Raw genomic sequence first — 22,392 nt, forward strand, 5'->3', positions numbered from 1 at the left:
AGTTTTAGGTCGGTAACAGAACAATTATTCCCAAGAATACTACTTCATTCGTTTCTTATAAAAATGCAGATTAAATAAATATTTGAGATGTATTTATGTTTTTCTTAATTATAAATAAAATTCTTTATAAAATCAATACAGTATGCAATAAATATGAAAATTAAAAGGTAAGTATAATTTATATTAAATTTTTAAAATGATATTCTTTGTATCACAAGAAGAAAAATGTTAAAATGATATTTTAAAAAAAAACAGAGGAAGTATAAACTTGTTTTAAAAACAACTGTTCTAACTTCTAACTGTGTTTACTTTGGACAACAACACAAAAATTATGTTATTGTTGACAAGATCATATACGAAATTTGTAGGACATTTATTCTTCTTAACGGGATTTGCGGCAGATGGAACTGTAATTAAGTAGTTATGGAGTGAGAGAAGGTGTTTGCAATTGTGGATTTGGATGGTTTCCAATAATAATTGAGGGGTTTAAATGAATATCCCACACATATGGGCAAGAAAATCAGACGCATGTGCAATGTTATTTATGAATTATGACTATAGGATATGTTATTGTCAGTGAACGCATGTGACATACATCACAAAACTACACGTTTCTGTGGGGTCAAACTCCCATTTTTTCATCAATTGATGGTATCCACACTAATTCACTATCCCTTACGAGCCCACGCGGCCTTGTTTGCAATTATTAATTTCCAAATACTCTTGTTTTATCATCTTCTTCTTTCACTTGCATTTTCGTTTTTTTCAACGGATTAAATTGCTGTAACCATAAAGTTTTACGAGGAATATTAGATGCAACAGTATCACTTTTGGTAACACTAGATATTAGGGCTGTTCATTTGGTTGCCGTAGGTACCGGCGACAGCGGCAGCGTCAACATTCTGCGTTAATTCTTGTTCGTTTCGTTGACGTAGGAAGCTGCGTCTGACGCCGCGTCCGAACGCTGCATCCTGCGACTGACGCCAATAAAACCTGCGGTCGCGATATAGTATGCGGCAGCGTCAGCGGCAGCGTCAGCGTCTACGAAACGAATAATAACTGTCTTCATTGACGCTGCCGCCGCCGCCACTAACGCCGAAACCTGCGGCAACCAAACGAACAGGGCTAATAACCAATGAAAAATAAGATAAAACTCATAAAGGTAAGCTAGTTTAAGAGAGGCTTTGTATTGATGTTTTGTTTCTTTAAAGGCCCAAAACTTAATATCAGATGGGCTCAGAAACAATGCTGGTCCGGGCCTTAAGCCCATACATGTCCATAATATTACCTTTTAGCATACCCATGTAACCCTTTTTCTTTTCGAATTCAAGCAAGCTAGACTGTTGTTACTCCATGGAGAAATGGTACTAAACCCAATTATCAAAGCGAAATTAAAAAAAGTTCATCACTTTGATCATCATGAGGTATGGTATTGAGATGCTTGTGAGACGAGTTATAGCGATACCTCAACATTCGATTCCTTCTAGCTTCCATGTTCTTCCTCATTTTTGCTCATCTTCTTCTGCTTCGCCTAGTTCCAAGCTGTTCATTGGAGGTTTGAATGAGTTATATAGTGTGGAACAGTATACAGATTTACATTGATAAAGTGACGATTTTGATATATATTTGTATGTGCAGGGTTATCTTACTCTGTGGACGAACAATCTCTCAAAGAAGCTTTCTCTTCCTTTGGGAAGGTCGAAGAAGGTAAGTGTTTTTGGTTGTTATCTTTAAACTCCTCCAGGTGTTCGATGAAATGTCTGAATGAGCATTTGGCTTGGACTTTTATTATTTATATGTGTTGTCTTATTAATGCACTGATAATGAAGAGCTTGAGTTGCCACTTAGTGTCTTTAATGTGTAATATATTTATGTTTTTCAGTTAGGATTGCTTACGACAAGGGAAGTGGGAGGTCAAGAGGGTTCGGTTTTGTTGATTTTGCAGAGAAAGACGATGCTCTTTCTGCAAAACACGCCATGGATGGAAAGGTAAAGTAGAAGAAGATGATTTGTTTTGCTATCTCTGTGAATGGTGATCTTAAGTAATAAATCTTTGTTACAGGGATTATTTGGTCGGCCATTGAGGATAGGTTTTGCACTTCAGAAGGTGCGTGGTGGTCCTGTGGTTGTTCAACGTTTTGGGAAACCTAATAGCGACAGAGAGAAGAAGGTCTTCAAGTGATGTCTGCATCATCTCATAGGATCAACCAAATGACAATAGTCAGCATTGTTTGTATACGCTCATGGTTGTCTTTGGTTTAACTTTGTGGTATCAAAAAGTTGTAGTGTGAAAGACTTTGACTTTATAAAGATTTTACACAGAGAATAAGAGTAGCTTATGATTTGTGCTGAACAGCTAAACAATCGTTTGCGTAAATTTAAGGACTGAGGAAGACAATGAATGAAGAAACATTGGATTTATTCATGAAGAAGATGAATAAGAAAGAATAGGTATTTGGGGAAGAGATTCCACCCAAGGTATGTTTTCAAGACATTGGCATAGGTTTGTTCTCTAAGAATGATCTGAAAATTATAAAGGCTTGACGAGGACGATGTAGAGGCACTTCATGACCAGCTCCTGTCACTGTCACTAATGTAAGTCCTTTGTACACTTGACTCCATCCACCAACCTATACATTACAATACTTTTTTCCCTCAAAATCACTCTCTGTTTCTGCATAGATATTAACTAAAAGAAGCTCAGTTTTTCTCACCTTGCCATGATCATACCAAGGGTACCAGTTTGTGATGGTTGCCAGCTTCAGTGCATCTATAGAGTATCTAGTTGCAGTTATAGGAACCACCGCATCTGTATCTCCACTGCATATTATGTAGAGAAAGATTGATCCAAGTAATCTTCATTTGCTATGAAGGGTAACATCAAAACAAATTGTTACCTGAAGACCCATATTTTGAGACCTGCAGCAATCAATTCTCTGTATATTGGTAGCATAGAAACAGGAGAATCTGTCCAATAGTTTCCTACAATATCACTGCAAGAGACCAGAAAAAAACTCAATACATATATATAAACCTTTTGATACAATCAGAAGTAGAAACTTTTCTAGACCTGCATGACTTCCAAGGGTAAGATAAGCGAGTGACATTAGCATGTAGAGCCTTCTGAACTTCGACCCGGTTAAAGTAAACATTAGAATACCTCTCTGTACAAGGATCATAAGCTCTTGACATCCATGGCTGAGTTTATCCAACGCAAAGTGTAGCATTAGCCCATAAAAAAACAAAAAAAAAAGAACCAATCGTATGAAACTTACATAGCGACCCTTCAAGAAGCTCTTGAGTTGTACAGTATTATTGCAAGGTTTTGTAAAAATGCTGTACGGATCGATATTGCCTTGCTCTAGTTCAGCACTTCTCAAAGCTTCCATACACTGTAAAGAAGGATGCTGGGAGGATACTGAGTAGCAGGCTGTCTTTAGCTGGTGATAAGTGGAATCAGAGATGAGACCATGATTCCACCAATACTCAAATGTTCCTATGTAATCATGATAGTCATCTGTAACAGCATTTCCCACCTGAATAAGCAAAACATAATAAAATAAAAATCCCCAAAAAAGTTACAAAGTTCTTGAAATGTTTAAATCTTTTACCATAAAACCTTTGAGGTTTATAGAAGGGTTCTTGAAGCCTTTGTTTCTTTCATGGACAAGTTTGGACAGCTGAGGAACAAAATGACCTGCATAGCTTTCTCCAACAATGTAAAAGTCTCTGTGTTTGTATTGTGGAAACCTCTCAAACCAGTTGACAAGAAATCTATAGGAATCTTCAGCTGCAGATTCCATCAAAGACAATCAGAGGGTCTGAAAAAATAAGGTTATGAGAGACAGCAAAGAGTTGTTGTTGTTACCAGTTCTCTGATCACCGGTTGTGTAAAGATCTGAAGTTGAGTTTGTATATGAGAAACCAACTCCAGCTGGAGACTCCAAGAAGAGCAAGTTCGCCACTGAGAAAGAGAAAACAAATCTGAGGAGCCATTCATTGGAGAGAGACTTGTAGAAAGTATCTTACATTTGTTCCAAGCATAGAGTTTGTTATATAGAGTTTTCCCATCAGACCCAACACGAAAAGGACCAACTTCTTCAGTAGCACCATAAGCAACAGAGGAACAACCTGGACCTCCATTGAGCCACAGGACCAAAGGTCGAGACTTCGGGTCACGGGTCGTTGGGGACTCGACCAGCCAGTAGAACAAAGCTCTTCCACGTTGTTCGTTCACGGTGACGTAACCTGAGTACTGTCTGAAATCGACGTTACTAGGCTGTCCAGGTAACTGAGTGATCCTGTCTCTCTTTTGTTCTTCTACGTATGTGGAAGAAGAGACAAAACTTGAAGAAACTGCGAGTAAGAGAGAGAGTAGAAGAAGATGAGAGTAACCCATGAAGTCAGATCTAAGAGATTTAGATCTAGAACTCTTGGATTCCCCTCACGATTGGGAAGATTTTTTCAGAGAGTAAGAGAAGGAGTAGGAGACATTTAATGTTCTCGAAGTCAAACTTACAGCTACTTAACAGATCAGTTCACCACTAGCTAACTGAGAAACTGAAATACTTTGGCAGTTTGACCCTAAAATACTTTTATAGTTATTTTCTTTCCTTTTTGGTAAAAAGGTGTATTTTGGTAAAACAAAATTGCTTTTTTCTCTTCTTTTTCTGGGTATAAAAATGTATTTTGGTAAAACAAAGATGATTTGACAGGTTTTTATTTTATTTTAACTAATTATATGTACGTAAGCACAACTAATCCATCAGATGAACAATATCAATGACTAATCTGATACTATCATGGTCGACCCTGAAATTTTGGAAGCCGTAGGCGATTTAGTAAAGATTTTAATAAAAAAATTTTTTTTGTAAATTTGGAAGCATATGTTTATGTTATTTTGCTCAAAAAAATTAGAGGTTATATGGGAATGTTTTATTCAGTTTGGTCCAGGACTGGCCATGGATACTATTGCTCTGTTAAATTATTTGATAGTTAGTTATTTGGTTTAGTTTAATTACTAGAATAATCTCAACTCTAATTACCTTTTCATTGAATAACTCATGATACTTCAAACATGGTCTATATATACATAACTCACGACCAAACTGTAATAATTTAAGAGAAAATGACCAACTTCTATGTGGTTCTTAATTGGGAGGAGATCAAAAGTTATCAAGTGCAAATAGGAGAAACGTGTCCTTTAGTGTCCAGCTTCACATTGGAGCATGAAGCTGTTGAGACGACATCTTGTTGAGTTTGGTCGACTAGTTTAACGTTTTGCATTGAAATGCCTTGACATGGGATGCTTTTGCTGCACTCAAATTTAACAGCTACGGGTCTTGAGCTCGTCCCTTGTATGTTTTTGTACAACACATTGCTTACTTGCACCGCAGATTTCTACCACATATCTCATATCAGTTTTTATTGCTATTGTTACTATAACTGTGTAGAAAAAGATTTGTTTATTTGGTTCAAACCTGTTGGGGACATGATTCAACACGATCACAATAGTCCTGGTTGATGATTATTGGGTTCGTGACGTTTTTCATTATGATGTCTTGGAATATGATATTTTTTGCCACTCCATGTCCTCCCTGTTCATGAATAGTTGTGATAGTTAATGTCTTCTTAATTAAAACATCATCCTAAGTTTAATTGTTAAATAACAGAAAATATTGACTACCACATTTGAAACATCATCCTATAAATTAATCGAGTGATGGGGATTTACCTGCCAAGTCTTGATTCTCACACCATTAGTGGTTCCTATAAGAGTCGCTTTGTTGACCACCACATTTGAAACATATGCTTCTGAGTTATTTGCTCCCAAACTCCCAATGCTATAAAAACAGTAGTTACGTAGTCAACAGTCAGCACATGGTTTTAACCTTATATTCTTTGAAATTTGACATATATAGAGACCAAATAAAATGCTTGTGTTAGAGCGCCTAAAATCATTTTTAAAACATTGAATCTAATTTTACTATATATTTTAATAACATGTAGCATCGAATTATTTTGAGCATCTCTTAATTTTTTTTTCTGAATTAAAATCGTTGGTTTCAAGTTGATAAAAATTAGTTGGTAGCTCCCCAACAAAGAAGTTGACAAATAGAGTGTTGGTATAGAGCATGTTTGCTAAAGATAAGATGAAAACGAAAACTTTAGGTGAAAATAAGGAGAGAGATGGTTAGACCTGATTCCATGACCTGGTCCGCATGTAATGCCCGTCGCTCTCACATTCTCCGACCCACTCACTATCGATATACAATCATCACCTTCATCACCAAAAACAAATCCAACACATTTATTTATTATCCAAAAGAAAACAAACAAATATTATATAGCTCACTTGTTTTCCTTTACTATATCAAACACATATCTTATAAGAAAAGCAATTCGAGTGTAAAGTTTGATATGAAAATATCTAATTTCCTCATATTGCAAAGTTAATAATAATAATAACTGTAATCAGAAGAAGAGAAGTTCAAAAGTAAACTGTTTTATAGGAATAATTTCATTTATCTATTAACTTCTTGAAAATTTTGACAAAACGATACGAAAGTAGGGAGTACATTTAACATCTAAAAAGAATTATTACCAGTACGGATGATAGAATCTTGAATGAGGATATTGCGAGTTCCGGTAACGTGAATCCCATCAGTGTTAGGACTATTACCCGGAGAGGTGACCATAAGATTCAAAGCCTTCACGTTTTCGCAATCCTGAAACGTCATATGCATTTGCTGTGCGTTTTCCAACCTAATGTTACTTACCATCAAGTTCTTGCACTCCACAAACGTAACCGCCTGCCACATTAGTTTATTTAATCACATTAATTCATTATTTAATATTTATAAGTAGCAATAAGGTAAGGGCGTTTGAGGTTCTCACCGTTGGAGCACCCAGGCATGGCTGTTTAACGAAAAGAAAATGGTATTCAATATCAGTTTCTAGAGTTTTAAGTCCTTTATGACTTATGAGACAATGATCCGAATTAAGAACTTACAAGATTAGGATTGATCTTGCAAGAATTTGGCCACCATTTATTTCCATTACCGTCGATGCGTCCACCTCCTTCAACACGAAGGTTATTTACAGCTTCAAAAACAATCCAGAGCCTACGTTCCTTGTAGGCTGATGGATCTTTCCATGCCTCAATCTTTCCGTAAATCTAATTCGCATTCACAAGAAGTTATAAATAAGATGATGAAACGTTATACATAAAACAATAACTAAGCCTATACTTGCATTGGCTTATATCTTACCTTAAAAACAATCAATGATGATTTGCACGGACCGGAGAATTTGACCGACTTAAGAGTGTAAGCTCTACTTTTCGGAACCACGACGTAAACTGTCCCGGTTGATGAACAAGCTGCGTTCCAAGCTTTCTTGAATGCCTACAATATATTTCATATTAAAATTGAATATAAAATTTTAATTGATTGTATTTTCCATAGAAAAACATTACGGTTACCTGAGAATCGTCGTTTCCGTTGGCTTTAGCACCGAAAGATTTGACGTTAAAAGCTCGAGGAGAAGATGCAGGAGCATATCCATGGCGATTTTTCATGTGATTGTTACGTGTAATGTGACCATGTAGATGATTGGTTTCAAGATACAAATCGGGAGACATGGACTGATCATATCTAGGATCAAATGGGTAGCTGCTGGAACAGAAATGAAGAGACGCTGAGAGAATTGTTAATAAGATTATGGTCTTTTGATACATTATTTTGGGTAAATTCTCTCAAAGTTAGATTAAGGTTGGGTTTGACGTAGAAGAGGAAAGAAATGAGTGATGTGTCATAGAGAATGCAAAAGTGCCTATATTTATAGAGATGAAAGAGGGAGACAAAGAAGTATAAAGTTGAAAGAGATTTAGAGAAAAATAAATATGTTCGTTATATTTCCTCACTTTCATTACTCAAATCGTTTCCTAAAAATGTACAGTGACGTTTACTTTAGTTTGATTAATATACACTAAGACACTTTGACAGAAAATTGAATTAAGATAAATCTCTACTAATAAAAGGGAGCTTTTGAGTCTCCATAGGGCGTCCACATCAGCGGAAAAAATTCCTCCCGAAAGATGACATGTGGCATAAAATAAAGTTTTGATGACATGTGACATAAAATAAAGTTTTACATTTTAATGGAGCTTTTGAGTCTCCATAGGGCGTCCACATCAGCGGAAAAAATTTCTCCAGAAAGATGACATGTGGCATAAAATAAAGTTTTACATTTTAATATTACTTATTTTCGAAATATGTTAAAAATATGTAAACATACAGCATAAAAATCTCTACTAATAAAAGGGAGCTTTTGAGTCTCCATAGGGCGTCCACATCAGCGGAAAAAATTTCTCCCGAAAGATGACATGTGGCATAAAATAAAGTTTTACATTTTAATGGAGCTTTTGAGTCTCCATAGGGCGTCCACATCAGCGGAAAAAATTTCTCCTGAAAGATGACACGTGGCATAAAATAAAGTAAATTTCTCCTGAAAGATGACATGTGACATAAAATAAAGTTTTACATTTTAATATTACTTATTTTCGAAATTTGTAAAAAATATGTAAACATACAGCATAAAAATGAAAAAACTACATTAAACATATGTAAGATTATTATTTTTCACTTAAAAAAAAGACGGCTTATCTCCATAATGTAACATTACCGTTTTATGGCGTCCACATCAGCGGAAAAAATTTCTCCCGAAAGATGACATGTGGCATAAAATAAAGTTTTACATTTTAATATTACTTATTTTCAAAAACTGTAAAAAATATGTAAACATAGAGCATAAAAAATGAAAAAACTACATTAAACATATGTAAGATTATTATTTTTCACTTAAAAAAAAGACGGCTTATCTCCATAATGTAACATTACCGTTTTATAAAAAAAACAAAAAAATATATATATAATTTCGAAAATAATAAATATATGTAAAACATACAACATAAAAATTGAAATACTACATTAAACATATTTGTCTAAGTTCTTCTATTAAACATTGCCGTTTTACATTAAAAATGGAAAAATACATAAATATTTAAACATCTATCTTAAAATATAAAATATAGACATTAACTAAATATAAAGTATAAGAAAGATAAATACTCAATATATATAAAAAAAAATAATAAGTAAATATTATAAATATACGAATTATATATACAATAATAAGTAAATGCACAATTTAAAAAAATGGAAAGAGTACATTAAATATTAAACATCTATCTTAAATGTAAAATATAGATATTAAGTAAATAGAAAGTATAAGAAAAAGAAATACACAACTTAAAAACAATGGAAAAAGTATATTAAGATTTAAACTTCTCATAAAAATGGAAAAACTACATTAAACATATGTAAGATTACCATTTTTCACTAAAAAAAAGACGGCTTATCTCCATAATGTAACATTACTATTTTGTAAAAAACAAATTATATATAATTTCGAAAATAATAAATAATATGTAAACCTACAACATAAAAATGGAAATACTACATTAAACATATGTAAAATTACCATTTTACATTTAAAAATAACAATAATATGTAAACATACAATATAAAAAAATAGAAAAACTACATTAAATATATGTAAGATTACCATTGTTCACTAAAAACGGTTTATCTTCATAATGTAACATTACCATTTTATAAAAAAAAAAAAGACAAAAAACATAAATATAACTATTTGACTATTTGTCCAAGTTCTTCTATTAAACATTGTCATTTTACATTAAAAATGGAAAAATACGTAAAGATTTAAACATCTATCTTAAAATATAAAATATAGACATTAACTAAATATAAAGTATAAGAAAGATAAATACTCAATATATAAAAAAATAAATAATAAGTAAATATTATAAATATACGAATTATATATACAATAATAAGTAAATGCACAATTTTTAAAAAATGGAAAGAGCATCTATCTTAAAATGTAAATTATAGATATTAAGTAAATAGAAAATATAAAAAAAAGAAATACACAACTTAAAAACAATGGAAAAAGTATATTAAGATTTAAACATCTATATTAAAATGTAAAATATAGATATTATGCAAATAGAAAGTATAAGAAAGGGAAATACACAATTTAAAAAAATGGAAAAAGTACATTAGTATTTAAACATCTATCTTAAAATGTAAATCAATATTAAAATATAAAATTATTAGTAAATAGAAAGTACAAGAAATAGAAATAAACAATATAAAAAAAAAATAAGTAAATATATAATATAATCTCGAAAGATGACAAGTGGCATAAAATATAGTTTTACATTTAATATTATTATTTTCGAAAATTATAAAAAATATGTAAACATACAGCATAAAAAAATAGAAAAACTACATTAAACATATGTAAGATTACTATTTTTAACTTAAAAAAAAAGACAGCTTATCTCCATAACGTAACATTACCGTTTTATAAAAAAACAAAAACATTATATATAATTTCGAAAATAATAAATATATGTAAAACATACAACATAAAAATGGAAATACTACATTAAACATATGTAAGATTACAATTTTACATTTTTATTTTAAGAAAATAATATGTAAACATACAACATAAAAAATGGAAAAACTACATTAAACATATGTAAGATTACCTTTTTCACTAAAAAAACGGCTTATCTCCATAATGTAACATTACTATTTTGTAAAAAAAAATTATATATAATTTCGAAAATAATAAATAATATGTAAACATACAACATAAAAAATGGAAATATTACATTAAACATATGCAAAATTACCATTTTACATTTAAAAATAACAATAATATGTAAACATACAACATAAAAAAATGGAAAAACTACATTAAACATATGTAAGATTACCATTGTTCACTAAAAAACGGGTTATCTTCGTAATGTAACATTACCATTTTATTAAAAAAAAAAGAAAAATAAATAAATATAACTATTTGACTATTTGTCCAAGTTCTTCTATTAAACATTGCCGTTTTACATTAAAAATGGAAAAATACGTAAAAATTTAAACATCTATCTTAAAATATAAAATATAGACATTAACTAAATATAAAGTATAAGAAAGAGAAATACTCAATATATAGAAAAATAAATAATAAGTAAATATTATAAATGTATAAATATATGAATTATATATACAATAATAAGTAAATGCACAATTTTAAAAAAATGGAAATAGTACATTAAATATTAAACATCTATCTTAAAATGAAAAATATAGATATTAAGTAAATAGAAAGTATAAGAAAAGGAAATACACAATTTAAAAAAAAAATGGAAAAAGTACATTAGTATTTAAACATCTATCTTAAAATGTAAATCAATCTTAAAATATAAAATTATTAGTAAATAGAAAGTATAAGAAATAGAAATACACAACATAAAGAAAAGTAAATAACAAGTAAATATATAATATAAGTAAATACCAAATTTTAAAAATGGCAAATTACATTAAGATTTAAAAATATATTTTAAACTTTAAAATATAGATATTATGTAAATAGAAAGTATAACAAATGGAAATACACAATTTAAAAAAAAAAAGGAAAACGTACATTAAGATTTAAACATCTTTCTTAAAATGTAAAATATAGATATTAAGTAAATGAAAAGTAAAAGAAATGGAAATACATATACACGAAAATAAATAATAAGTAAATAATGTAAATATATAATATATGGATTATATATGTAATAATAAGTAAATACACAATTTTTTTAAAAATGGAAAAAGATCATCAAGCATTAAACATCTATCTTAAAATATAAAATATATAGTATAAGTAAATACACAATTTAAAAAATGGAAAAACTACATTAATATTTAAATATCTATTTTAAAATATAAAATATAGATATTACGTAAATAAAAATATATGAAATGGAAATAAACATTTTAAAAAATGAAAAAAGTACATTAAGATTTAAGCATATATCTTAAAATGTACTTCTATCTTAAAATGGTAGTAAATTATATAAAAATGGAAATACCACATTAAACAAAAAAAAAATGTATAGTTTTTCATCAAGAAAGTCCCTATAAATCTCATTATTCTATCCACATCAACCTCACACTATTAAGAAAAATTTCAAAGCACTCGAGCAAAAAATGGTTTCACCATCAACTCTTGCCGTCCCAGAAACCTTGAATGAGATTTTTTTATAACAACAAACTTTTTGTTAGGTGGATTCATTGTTGGGAAACCCGCAACTTCCAAAAGCCAAACTTATTCATGGGAATTGAATTGCTTTTCATAGACTCAAAGGTATTCTTACAAATTTAAATTAATCTAATCCATAATTTTATTGTTAATATTCATACTAACTCTTTCATGATCAAACCATTTCAGTTAATAACCATTCAAGCGTTTATCCCGAAACACTTCTTTCCTCGCCGAATCAGGTATTGGTTCATGTTGGTTTAGTATTGTTTTTGGTTTACTAACCGGTTTTGGATGGTCCTATTGTAAATATAATTTAAGTTGGTTTAGCATATGTTATGTTTAAAATAACTTAAATTAAATAATAATAATATTATGCTTAAAATATAATTTTAGAGAGCTTTCAAATATAGTTTACAGAACATTATAGGTGATGAATTTAATTTATTAAATTCGTTTATTACTTAAAACTAAGTTTTTTAAAAAACATATTGAGTTATAAATATCAATGATGGATTGGTGAGTATAACATGAAGACAAAAATATAAATATCTGATTTTCAAGATAAGAAATCCAGCTTTTATTCAGATACTCAATATATAATATTTTAAATTATTTTTTTTTAAAATATACATAATTTATATATATAGATTAATCTTCCAAACTTAAACTATTATATTATATATGAATAATTGTTTTAAATAAAAATAATTTCTGATTTAAAATAAAAATAAAAACAACAAATTGTTATTTTCAAATAATGGATGTAATTTACATTATACTATCATTTAACAAGTATTAGATATGTTTTGATATATCATTATTTTCTATTTCCAGAACACAATAAATTGTTAAACATCAATATCATCTACGTTAAGTATACGAACAACACAAATTCAAACATCACAAAAAATATTTACATAACCATTATAATACAATAATTTAATCAAAAAATACAATTAAAAAATTAAAAAGAATAGTTATATACTTAATATTTGAAAATAAAAGATATTTTTTCTAAAATTGTACTTACCTGGCCAAGGAGATCGACCATCTTTTTACGGATCGATCGAATGTTGAGCATGTGGTTGATCCGAAAATACACTGCAGTTTAATAAAATCTCTAAAACATTTATTGCAACACTCAAAAGATAGTTTTGCTAAATATGATAATTAGATAGCCAATAAAATTACAAAAAAATATTTCAATAGTAAAAAATATGTTAATTTAACGTGTTAAAATTTAAAAATAAATTTTAATTATGACATGCATTTAACATTTATATAAATATATATCATAGCCTAAATATAAATAATTTAACAACTTAAATTAGAAAAAAATAAAAATCCCGGGCGTAGCCCGGGTTAATCCCTAGTGAACTATAAACATTACTTTTTTTGCTATAACATTCCTACCGTAAATTTTATAAGCAATAAAATCATTTGCGTTTTTAGGATAATAAATAAGGAAATTCAAAGTTGGTCTTTTCAGAACAAGTTATCAAATAGAAATTGTATTTCTGACGTCATGGTGTACGCTCACTTACATCTCGCAGCAATTCTTTTGGACTGAGTTCACCATTCTCTTGATTGGATCGTTTTAGGGCATTGGATTAAAGTCTAAAGGTAAGGTTTTCAAAATCTTGGTTTGTTTTTTCTTTTGACTAAGATGTTTTTTTTTACCTTAAAATCTTGGTTTGTTTTTCCACTTACAAAAATTCGAGATATTTTTTACAAGAACATGCCCTAGGTTTTTGTTTGGATTTTAAGTTAATCATGTTCTAAAAGCACTATATTGAGTTATTTTTAATTATTAGCTGAACTTTTGTTAATATGACAATATTTACTAATGCAGTATTCGAAATAGGCAAAGGTGAATTGCATGACTTGGTCTCATATTTATTACACTTTTACTTTATAATTGGTTTAAATTAAACCCGTAAATTTCTTATGTGATGGGAAAAGATTGGCTAACAATTTGAAAATTCTGGTCATATCCCAAAATTCATGGGTAGGCGACATGAATGTAAGAGAGCTTCATATAAACATGTTTATTTTAAAAAGAACTGAAAATGGAAGAGCTAATCTCGGCCTAAACAGAGAAAGTAAGTATTGACTTTGGGTTTGAGTTAGGTTATCTGCAAATAACTGAAATATAAAGTCTCTCAAGCAAAAGCAGTTTTGTTGGTTAAAGCTTTAACTTCAACTTTGTTAGTTATTTCTTCAATCCAACCCTTTAACCTTTTCATACTTCGGTCTCAGATCATTTGAAGCCGAATATTTGTAGCCAATTAGAAAACAGTTGAACTCTTATAGTATGAATTTTTCCCTTCAATATTGTTGTATTGTGGTCAAAGTACGTCTTTGTGTTTTCGGTAAGAAACCAAATTCACGTTTACTTCTTTTTCGGTGGTATCTCTACTGTGGAAAGGTAATGCCCCTAAACTAGAAGAATTCCAACTACGTAAAACTATACACTGCAGAGAAATATTGTTTCGAAAAATATTACAATCGTATCACGTCCTGTTTGATGACCAAAAATGTATACGATTTAAATAGAAAAAATAAAGTAACATGTTGTTTTGGTACGTAGTATGAGTCAACGTACAGTGATAGTAGTAGGCAGAGCTAACATAAAAGACAGAAGATGGATAATTGGTAAACTATGTCAAAGGTTAAGTTAGAGAAGGTTTAGATTGTTGCATTTGATTAGGATTTTGCGTGTGACATTGTTTTTTACTCTCTACTATTTGTGTTGCGTTAGGTGATATATATTAAACCAAACCAGAAATAACCCTACTGTAGGTGTTTGCTTAAGCGCCTTTAAAACATTTAATTTCTTCTTCTGTTTCAACTCTGAAAGTAAAATTGTCAAAGGAATTAACATTCTTTACTTTAGCTCTTCAGAATCTATGTGATATATTGCAATCACATTAGTACATTACAAAGAATTAACTGATCTTCTTCTTAACTAGTTTCCTGACGTGGTTGTTCTGTTCCATACAACAAAGATTGAACTATTGCCTGACGTGGTTAACTTGTCAAGGCTGACGTCATTTCCAATTTCGTTTTGTCTTTTTTCCTCTCATTGAGAACTTCCCACGGAAACCAAATACATACGGATATGGTGAAACACGCATAACAAATCGGGATTTCTAGCTCTAGTGGTAAAGGGCTTACAGCTGTGAGTACCGCCACCTGTGTTTGAATCCTGGCCACTGGGGAATTAACATTTCGGCATCGTCAGGGACAGAAGACCGACACGTGGCAACACGTGACTAGTCTGGATAACTTCTACGGGACCAGGATACCTCTGTATAATTCAAAAAAAAAAAAAAAACACGCATAACAAAGCTGGAGGTAGTGAAACATGTATACATCTATATTCTCTCGTCCAGTGAAATTAATGCACTAATTTTTTTTTTAACTGTCATAAGAATTTACGGAGAAGCTGATCGGTTCTGTCTGTCTAAAGCCAATTTCATTACAAAAAAAAAAGGAAAAAAAAACCTGGAGGTAGTGAAACATATATACATCTATATTCTCTCGTCCAGTGAAATTAATGCACTAATTTCTTTTTAACTGTCATAAGAATTTACGGAGAAGCTGATCGGTTCTGTCTGTATAAAGCCAATTTCATAAACAAACAGAAAAAAAAACAAGAACCCACACAACTTCTTCAACAAAACTAGTTGCAGTCTCCACTTAAACGCTATCCAAAGCATCACTCTGCAACTCATCTTTGTTCCTTGAAGGAACTAACCTTTCCGTTGCAAGTCTCTCCTCTAGAGCTCTAGCTCCTCTTTCTCTGCAGCAACAAGATTGTTTTGAAAGATCAAAAGAAGGTCGAGAATCGGAAATAGTTTTCTCTTTGGATTTTGATAAAATTATGATGACAATTCACAAGCCAGAACTGTTTATTCTTAGAAACTGAATGAATAGGATCATTCATTACTAACCAAATCCTAGATTATGTTTCAACAATGTCTAGCCAAGAAAACAATTTATACTAATGTTTGAAGAAATGATCTGCATTAGGTCCCAAATAGCTCTGGGCATTTGCATCTAATCTACCAGTAGTAGAGCATGAAAGAGATAAGAAAGTAGAAAAAAAAAGAAGTATTTTACCTCCTCCTGGAAGCTTCAGCAGAGTCAGAGCCGGGTAATGGAGCACCGCTGGTAGTATAGCCATGGTCTTCGCTGGTGGCATTTGATCGTCCACAAAGCATCCGATGAAAGATCGAGGCTATAGGTTCAATCACTGGTCTGCATTTATTGAGAAGAGGAAAATTTACAAGCAGCAAGTAAGTAAAGTATTACTTTGTGAGCCAACTCGAATGAAAAGAAGTTAAATATTCTTTCACCTGAGAAGTTCAGGAAAGAAGGTGGAGAAGGCGAAGTCATCACTCGGATCACCTCTGAGCTTTGTCTCTGGCCTCCTCTGTAAGTATCTGAGGTATAACCAGCCCATATACGTACCAAATATCAAAGTGGGAAGATATGCTGCTGAATTTAGTGTGAAGAAGCTTGAGGCTATTGACAAAACTAGCATAATAGAGGGCAACCACTGCAGCATATAAACCACAAGCAAGAATAGGATATGAGCTCTTCTTCAACTAGCCCAGGTTAAACTAAGAAAATGTCAAAGCTTTTATCACTTCTTACTAGAAAGCAAAAAAAAAAGAAAGGGTTATTACTTATTACCTTTGCTTTTATCTTTACGAGTAGTACCTCCTGGTCAGGTATTATCTGCTTAATCCCGACAAGAAGGCCTGCCAAGACACCATGAAACCCTGCAAAGGGCATATATCTAACCCACGAGACAACAAACAAGAGGTTATATAATTAAAACATCCCTTCATAAACAAGAAAAAAACTTAAGAGTACTCACAGGTAGATTTCGAGCCTGGTAATGTAGTACAAAGCAATGGCCGTTACGAAAACGCAGAGATAGGTAAGGAAGTTCACGACGAAGATGAACTTAAGGAACTCCTTGGAACCCCAAACAGGCTCCAAAAACTTTCCCATAAAGAGGAGAGAAACGGTGCTGAATACAACCTGCAACATTGCAAACAGTCACTCAAGCACAATGTGGATTAAGATAGGAACAAGCTGAAGCAGAGAAACAGTACCCCATACACAGAGAGTTCAAAGTAGCCGCTTGTAATCAGATTCCAGCCAAAAGGAATAGTCCTACAATCAAGAAGAGTGTAACACAAGTCATGAACTGAACTAAAGTAAGTCTGATTAGACCATCTCCAATGGTACACTATAATTTTCTCTATATTTCACTCTAAAATAGAGTAACTCTATTATAGAGTTGGATTTGCTCCAATGGTTCACTCTATAATAGAGTTACTCTATAATAGAGTGAAATATAGAGTATTTTTGTTTTTTCACTCTATATTTCACTCTATTAGACCATCTCCAATCACACTCTATAATTTCCTCTATATTTCACTCTAAAATAGAGTAACTCTATTATAGAGTTGAATTTGCTCCAATGGTTCACTCTATAATAGAGTTACTCTATAATAGAGTGAAATATAGAGTATTTTTTGTTTTTTCACTCTATATTTGGAGTAAAAAAATAGGATTACTCTATATTTCACTCTATTATAGAGTAACTCTATTATAGAGTGAACCATTGGAGCAAATTTAACTCTATTATAGAGTTACTCTATTTTAGTGTAAATTATAGAGGAAAAAATAGAGTGCCTTTGGAGATGCTCTTATAGAGTAACTCTATTATAGAGTGAACCATTACTCTATTTTAATATAAATTATAGAGTAAAAAATAGAGTCTCCTTGGAGATGCTCTTACACTATGCAAAGAGCGTCAAAGATCATTTCACAGTGGAAATTTCAAGAATTCGATCATCAAATTCGCATCCTAGGTTAATACAATTTTCTCATCTGATTTGACCTAAACGGAACCTTAACCAATCAGTTCACCGCAGGCAAAATCAAAATTCCAGTGAGTAAGGGGGGAGGAGTACCTCGCGGGAATGAGAGCGAGGTACGTGACGGTGGCGGGAACGAAGTGAACCAAGACGTGGCCAACGACGAGCACAAGAGCGAGGCCTTTGCAGAGCTTGGTGAAATTGGTGAACATGCTCGCTCCCTGAAATCAAACAAAGGTAGATCAGAGACGACGATTCGATTCCAAACAAAGGAAGAAATCAAAAGGATGTCGATCAGATCTCGTAGATCTTTCGTACCGGAGAACTCATCTCGCCGGAGTATCGGAGAGAGATCTGAGATCTCGTCGACGCACAGCTGAACCTTAAACCGGAGATTGTTATTATTTAATTATACTAAACGTGTTACCGGACTTGTTGACCCCATCTCTCTCTCTACATAAATAAAATAAAGAAAGCGGTAATTATTTTCAACATCCAAGAGTAACCATGGTTAACCCGGATTTTTATGGTGGGATTCTTAGCTATGTTGCACCGAAACAGATACGGGTACGAAAGCGAAGACGGAAAACGGCAAAACTAAAAATTTATAGATACGGGTACGGCATATATATATCAACAAATATATGTATATGTATATTTATATACTGAAAAATGAAAAAAAATATCATTGTAAATCTTGTCTAATGAAAAGTTTATAAACTAAAACATTAGAAAGAAGGCTATAAATTCAAAATCTAGTTTAGACTTCTATTTCTTATTTTTTTATTTGGATGAAAAGAAAGGGAACAAGCTTAAGAAAGGAAAATATTAAAACAAACTGTTCAGAAACATTCCATAATTACATGTTTCCGTCTCCGGTACGGATACGTCAATTTGATGTCTCCGTGCTTCATAGGTTTTTAGCTTCGGCTAAAAACCGTTTCTTAATTTTTAATTGAGTAAAACTAAGAACTGTCTCTTAAATAAATAATATAAGAGCCGATTCTTACTCGACAAAAATGTACAAAAATAAAAAATAAAAAAAAGTGTCAAATCAAGAACACTAACTTAAGAACCATGGTTAATCATGCTCTAATGTATGCTCTAATGTATAGTAAAAAAAAATGTGATGTTGACCAAAAAAATATGTGATATTAAGAAATTTCAAGTAATTATTCCAGTTAATTAAGGCTAACTTATTATTTAACCATCTTGTTTATATATTAATCTACTGCTTGGATTATTATTGTATTCGAGTTTTTATATTTTTGCTTCATCAAGAAGTGGTGTGACACATTTGCAACTTGTAATGTTATCCTATCCTCAAAAGGAAAAATTGAACAAGATTAGTTCCTTTATGGTGCTGACTGATTAAAACAACACAATAATATATCCATCTTAAGAAATATATACACCGAACCATACATTAAATATTGTTAAAAGGAAAATTGGATTGAAACTCTTGATCGTTTTTCGCAATATTTGGATATTGGTTCTGAAGAATCATCAATCAAGTTATGGCTTTTTTTTACATAGGGTTTGAGGTGGATCAACAAGAAAGTAGCATCTCTAATCAAAACAACATAAAAGAGGGAGACAAAAGAGTGTTATCAATCATTGAGTGAGAGGAAGACATTCAAGTTGTATCTCAAGAACACCTCTCTCCACTTTTTGAAGCCTGAGGGATATGTCTTGTTTCACTTTTCCTTCGTCCTGTGAGATTATCCCATCACTCACCAATGTGTTCTCTTTGCTCGCCACCCAACTCCCCAGCTGCATCGGTTCTTTTATGCTAGATGTCTCGTAAGCTATTGCTGCACTCACCAATGGTTGTATGTCTATCTCTGCCTCCCCCATGAAATCGTCTGTCGTGAATGTATCCTTGTCGTACACTAGCTGCAAAACGTTACATGTTAAAGAGTTTGGTATAATCGGTGTACTAGTGTTTAACCTAGTTTTATAGCAGTTAAACAACAACTAGTTAATAGTTTTTTGTTTTATAGGTTCAAGAGCTGAGTACAGAGCTCTCTGTTTTCAGTTTTAATAGATTTCACATCTTTTCAATATTTTTTAAAAACTATAAAGACACAAACACTTACCACTTTGAGAGGAGGCATCTGCTCAGGTATGGAAAGCATCAAGGTCTCATTCCACACAGGATTCAAGTTGTTCTTTATCACTCTTGTTTTCACCGACTTCAACAACGTAAAGAGAAAATCAGAATAAGTTTCCATGAGAATTTAGTTTTAAATCATACAAGTGTAGAGAGATTTTGAAGAGAGCTTACTTGTTGTCCAAGAGAAAGGATAACGTAAGGATCGCTGGTCATTACATCTCGAACCGCTAGGTTTGTTCCTTTAACCACATTAACTCTAATCAATCCGACAAACTCAACCATACCTGCCTATATAACACACCCACAACAACTAACATTAGCAACATTTATTACCTAAATGTATGCATGCATGTCCACTGCTTATTTACCATAGAATTGCTCTTCTTGGGGCATTTGTGATCCGATTCTCTTCTTCCCCAGCTATTCCTAAATGCTTGACCAATACGGTTTTTTGCAGACCGGTGGCTAGCACTAGCAGAACATAAAGACGGTAGTGAATTATTTATTATGGTAGGCTGCTCATAAGTGCACAAAGCACTATCTTGTGGATCCATAAACTGGTGCAGCTCATATTTCTTCCTGTGGATTCAAGATACAAACAATGAGATGATTATGAATAAAATATGATTATAAACAGATTATAAGTAAAATATGTCACCTGATGAAATCATTGCGTTCCTCATTATTAGAATTTGGTTTTGGTTTCTTTAACTGGTCCATGTTGCAAGCTTCGAATCTCTGGTTCACTGCAGTGTTTCCACCGTACCCTACAAGCATATCAACTTGCTCATCTGTCCACTCATCTAGCTTAATTGAAAAAACCTGTGATTAACGGCCAAATTAATTAAAAGGCTCTAAACATATAAAAAAGCAGAGAGAAGCCAGATTGTGATGAGAGAGAGTACTTTTGATATATGAACTCCAAGGCTTCTGTGTACTCCAGAACACTTAATGCAGATAAATACACCAAGACTTAACGATCTACACAACACCAATAGAAATGATTCAGTCTATCAATAAAGAAATGCACAAGTGAACACACATATGTCAATAAACTTACACCCATTTAGGTTCAGGAGATCCACAGTCAGCACAATACTTATTACCAGATTGCTTCAACAACTTCTCCAACCGATCTCGAGGATCTGAAAATACCAAACAGGAGGACATGAGACCATCTACATCTTTAACTTAGAAAAGTTTAGATATTACCAGAAGTTGATGTCTGAAAATCCTTTTGAAGAATCCCTCTTGGTGTCTCTGAACATAAAAGGTCATATAAACAAGCATGCGACCCTGAAAGACAAAGCCAAACATTTAAAAGGTTTTCATAGGAAAGACTTGGAGGAGATTAAAATGATTGTGTTGGATACCAGAAGAAACTTCGATAGGATTGACATTTGCTTGGCCGAGAGACATTTCTAAACTAGACCCGAGACAACGAGAACACGATAGATGTTCAGAAAAGAACTGGGACATTCAAACAGCTTTTGTCCGAAAGATTCCACTACATGCCCTGAACGAGAATCTTTAAGAAAATAAAGGACAAAACATTTGAATTTTATTTGAGAATCAGTTGAATATTTTGGTAGAAGAGGGAGAACAACAGATTGTGTTTGGTATAACTACCGAGGAGGGGAAACGTCTAACCGAAGAAAAAAAACAACAAAATTACGAAATAATTTGGAGAAATTGCATCATCCTGCAGACAATAGATGGAGAAACCTATGATTAGGTGTGTGTTTTTTTGTTTTATTTGTCGGCCAGAGATGAGATGAGAGGATAAAGAAACAATACCCAATGAGTTGAGATTTTCTTTCAATTTTATTTTGTGAAAATATCGTAATTGACACGTCATAAAACAATTATGATTTGCAAAACAACCTTACAGATATCTTTATTTAGAAGCACATCGTGACAAAACCACATACAAACACAAAACCAGTCGGCATATAGACCTAACTTAATGCACAAGTATTATTTTCTGGTCAGAAGAATATATGACAAAAAGTTGTTCTTGGTGTTTTCCATTTTCTGGTACACCTATATATATATATATTAAAATATCCAAGTTTCTCAAGTTCATTAGTGAGACATGATGTCCTTTGATTTGCTCATAGCAGTAGTTGACTCTTGTGATTATTATTATATCGTGACTTGGTGCCTAATCTAACTCTCAACTACCTT

The 22,392-nt window shown here is 31.9% G+C and overlaps 5 protein-coding genes across 7 annotated transcripts; 1 reads left to right on the forward strand and 4 right to left on the reverse strand.

Annotated features, from left to right (window-relative positions):
• The first annotated feature begins 1,065 nt into the window (after positions 1-1,065).
• On the forward strand, positions 1,066-2,342 carry LOC103870619 (glycine-rich RNA-binding protein 4, mitochondrial). The gene is made up of 4 exons (XM_009148760.3): positions 1,066-1,555; positions 1,639-1,707; positions 1,883-1,989; positions 2,063-2,342. Exons 1-4 carry the CDS (start codon positions 1,420-1,422, stop codon positions 2,180-2,182), a joined length of 432 nt encoding a protein of 143 aa, XP_009147008.1. The 5' UTR covers positions 1,066-1,419; the 3' UTR covers positions 2,183-2,342.
• On the reverse strand, positions 2,322-4,915 carry LOC103870620 (serine carboxypeptidase-like 27). Of its 2 annotated transcripts, none has more exons than XM_033291960.1 (8): positions 4,030-4,915; positions 3,869-3,964; positions 3,620-3,790; positions 3,276-3,517; positions 3,071-3,198; positions 2,898-2,993; positions 2,715-2,820; positions 2,322-2,630 (listed from the first exon to the last, which is right to left on the reverse strand). In XM_033291960.1, the coding sequence occupies exons 1-8, from the start codon at positions 4,397-4,399 to the stop codon at positions 2,487-2,489; spliced, it is 1,353 nt and encodes a 450-aa protein (XP_033147851.1). In that variant the 5' UTR covers positions 4,400-4,915; the 3' UTR covers positions 2,322-2,486. The 2 variants fall into 2 exon arrangements, with proteins under 2 accessions (XP_033147851.1, XP_009147009.1); XM_009148761.3 differs by having other exon boundaries at positions 3,276-3,536; positions 3,612-3,790; positions 4,030-4,569.
• Positions 4,916-5,097: 182 nt separating this feature from the next.
• Positions 5,098-8,101, reverse strand: LOC103870621 (polygalacturonase QRT2-like). The gene is made up of 9 exons (XM_009148763.2): positions 7,484-8,101; positions 7,272-7,406; positions 7,013-7,177; positions 6,898-6,918; positions 6,605-6,812; positions 6,200-6,281; positions 5,735-5,843; positions 5,481-5,597; positions 5,098-5,400 (listed from the first exon to the last, which is right to left on the reverse strand). The coding sequence occupies exons 1-9, from the start codon at positions 7,736-7,738 to the stop codon at positions 5,176-5,178; spliced, it is 1,317 nt and encodes a 438-aa protein (XP_009147011.1). The 5' UTR covers positions 7,739-8,101; the 3' UTR covers positions 5,098-5,175.
• Positions 8,102-15,648: 7,547 nt separating this feature from the next.
• LOC103870622 (rhomboid-like protein 19) lies at positions 15,649-18,652 on the reverse strand. Its single transcript, XM_009148764.3, has 8 exons — positions 18,408-18,652; positions 18,186-18,310; positions 17,319-17,379; positions 17,078-17,244; positions 16,891-16,996; positions 16,551-16,753; positions 16,315-16,452; positions 15,649-15,994 (listed from the first exon to the last, which is right to left on the reverse strand). The coding sequence occupies exons 1-8, from the start codon at positions 18,417-18,419 to the stop codon at positions 15,892-15,894; spliced, it is 915 nt and encodes a 304-aa protein (XP_009147012.1). The 5' UTR covers positions 18,420-18,652; the 3' UTR covers positions 15,649-15,891.
• Positions 18,653-19,542: 890 nt separating this feature from the next.
• LOC103870623 (probable ADP-ribosylation factor GTPase-activating protein AGD11) lies at positions 19,543-22,095 on the reverse strand. Of its 2 annotated transcripts, XM_009148766.2 has the most exons (10): positions 21,835-22,095; positions 21,579-21,733; positions 21,418-21,501; positions 21,266-21,350; positions 21,111-21,186; positions 20,864-21,027; positions 20,574-20,784; positions 20,377-20,493; positions 20,189-20,284; positions 19,704-19,985 (listed from the first exon to the last, which is right to left on the reverse strand). In XM_009148766.2, the coding sequence occupies exons 2-10, from the start codon at positions 21,682-21,684 to the stop codon at positions 19,704-19,706; spliced, it is 1,221 nt and encodes a 406-aa protein (XP_009147014.1). In that variant the 5' UTR covers positions 21,685-21,733; positions 21,835-22,095. The 2 variants fall into 2 exon arrangements, with proteins under 2 accessions (XP_009147013.1, XP_009147014.1); XM_009148765.2 differs by having other exon boundaries at positions 19,543-19,985; positions 21,579-22,078.
• Between the last annotated feature and the right edge of the window lie 297 nt (positions 22,096-22,392).

This window comes from Brassica rapa, chromosome A05 (assembly GCF_000309985.2).
Source record: "Brassica rapa cultivar Chiifu-401-42 chromosome A05, CAAS_Brap_v3.01, whole genome shotgun sequence".
In the NCBI taxonomy this organism is placed as follows: Eukaryota; Viridiplantae; Streptophyta; class Magnoliopsida; order Brassicales; family Brassicaceae; genus Brassica; species Brassica rapa.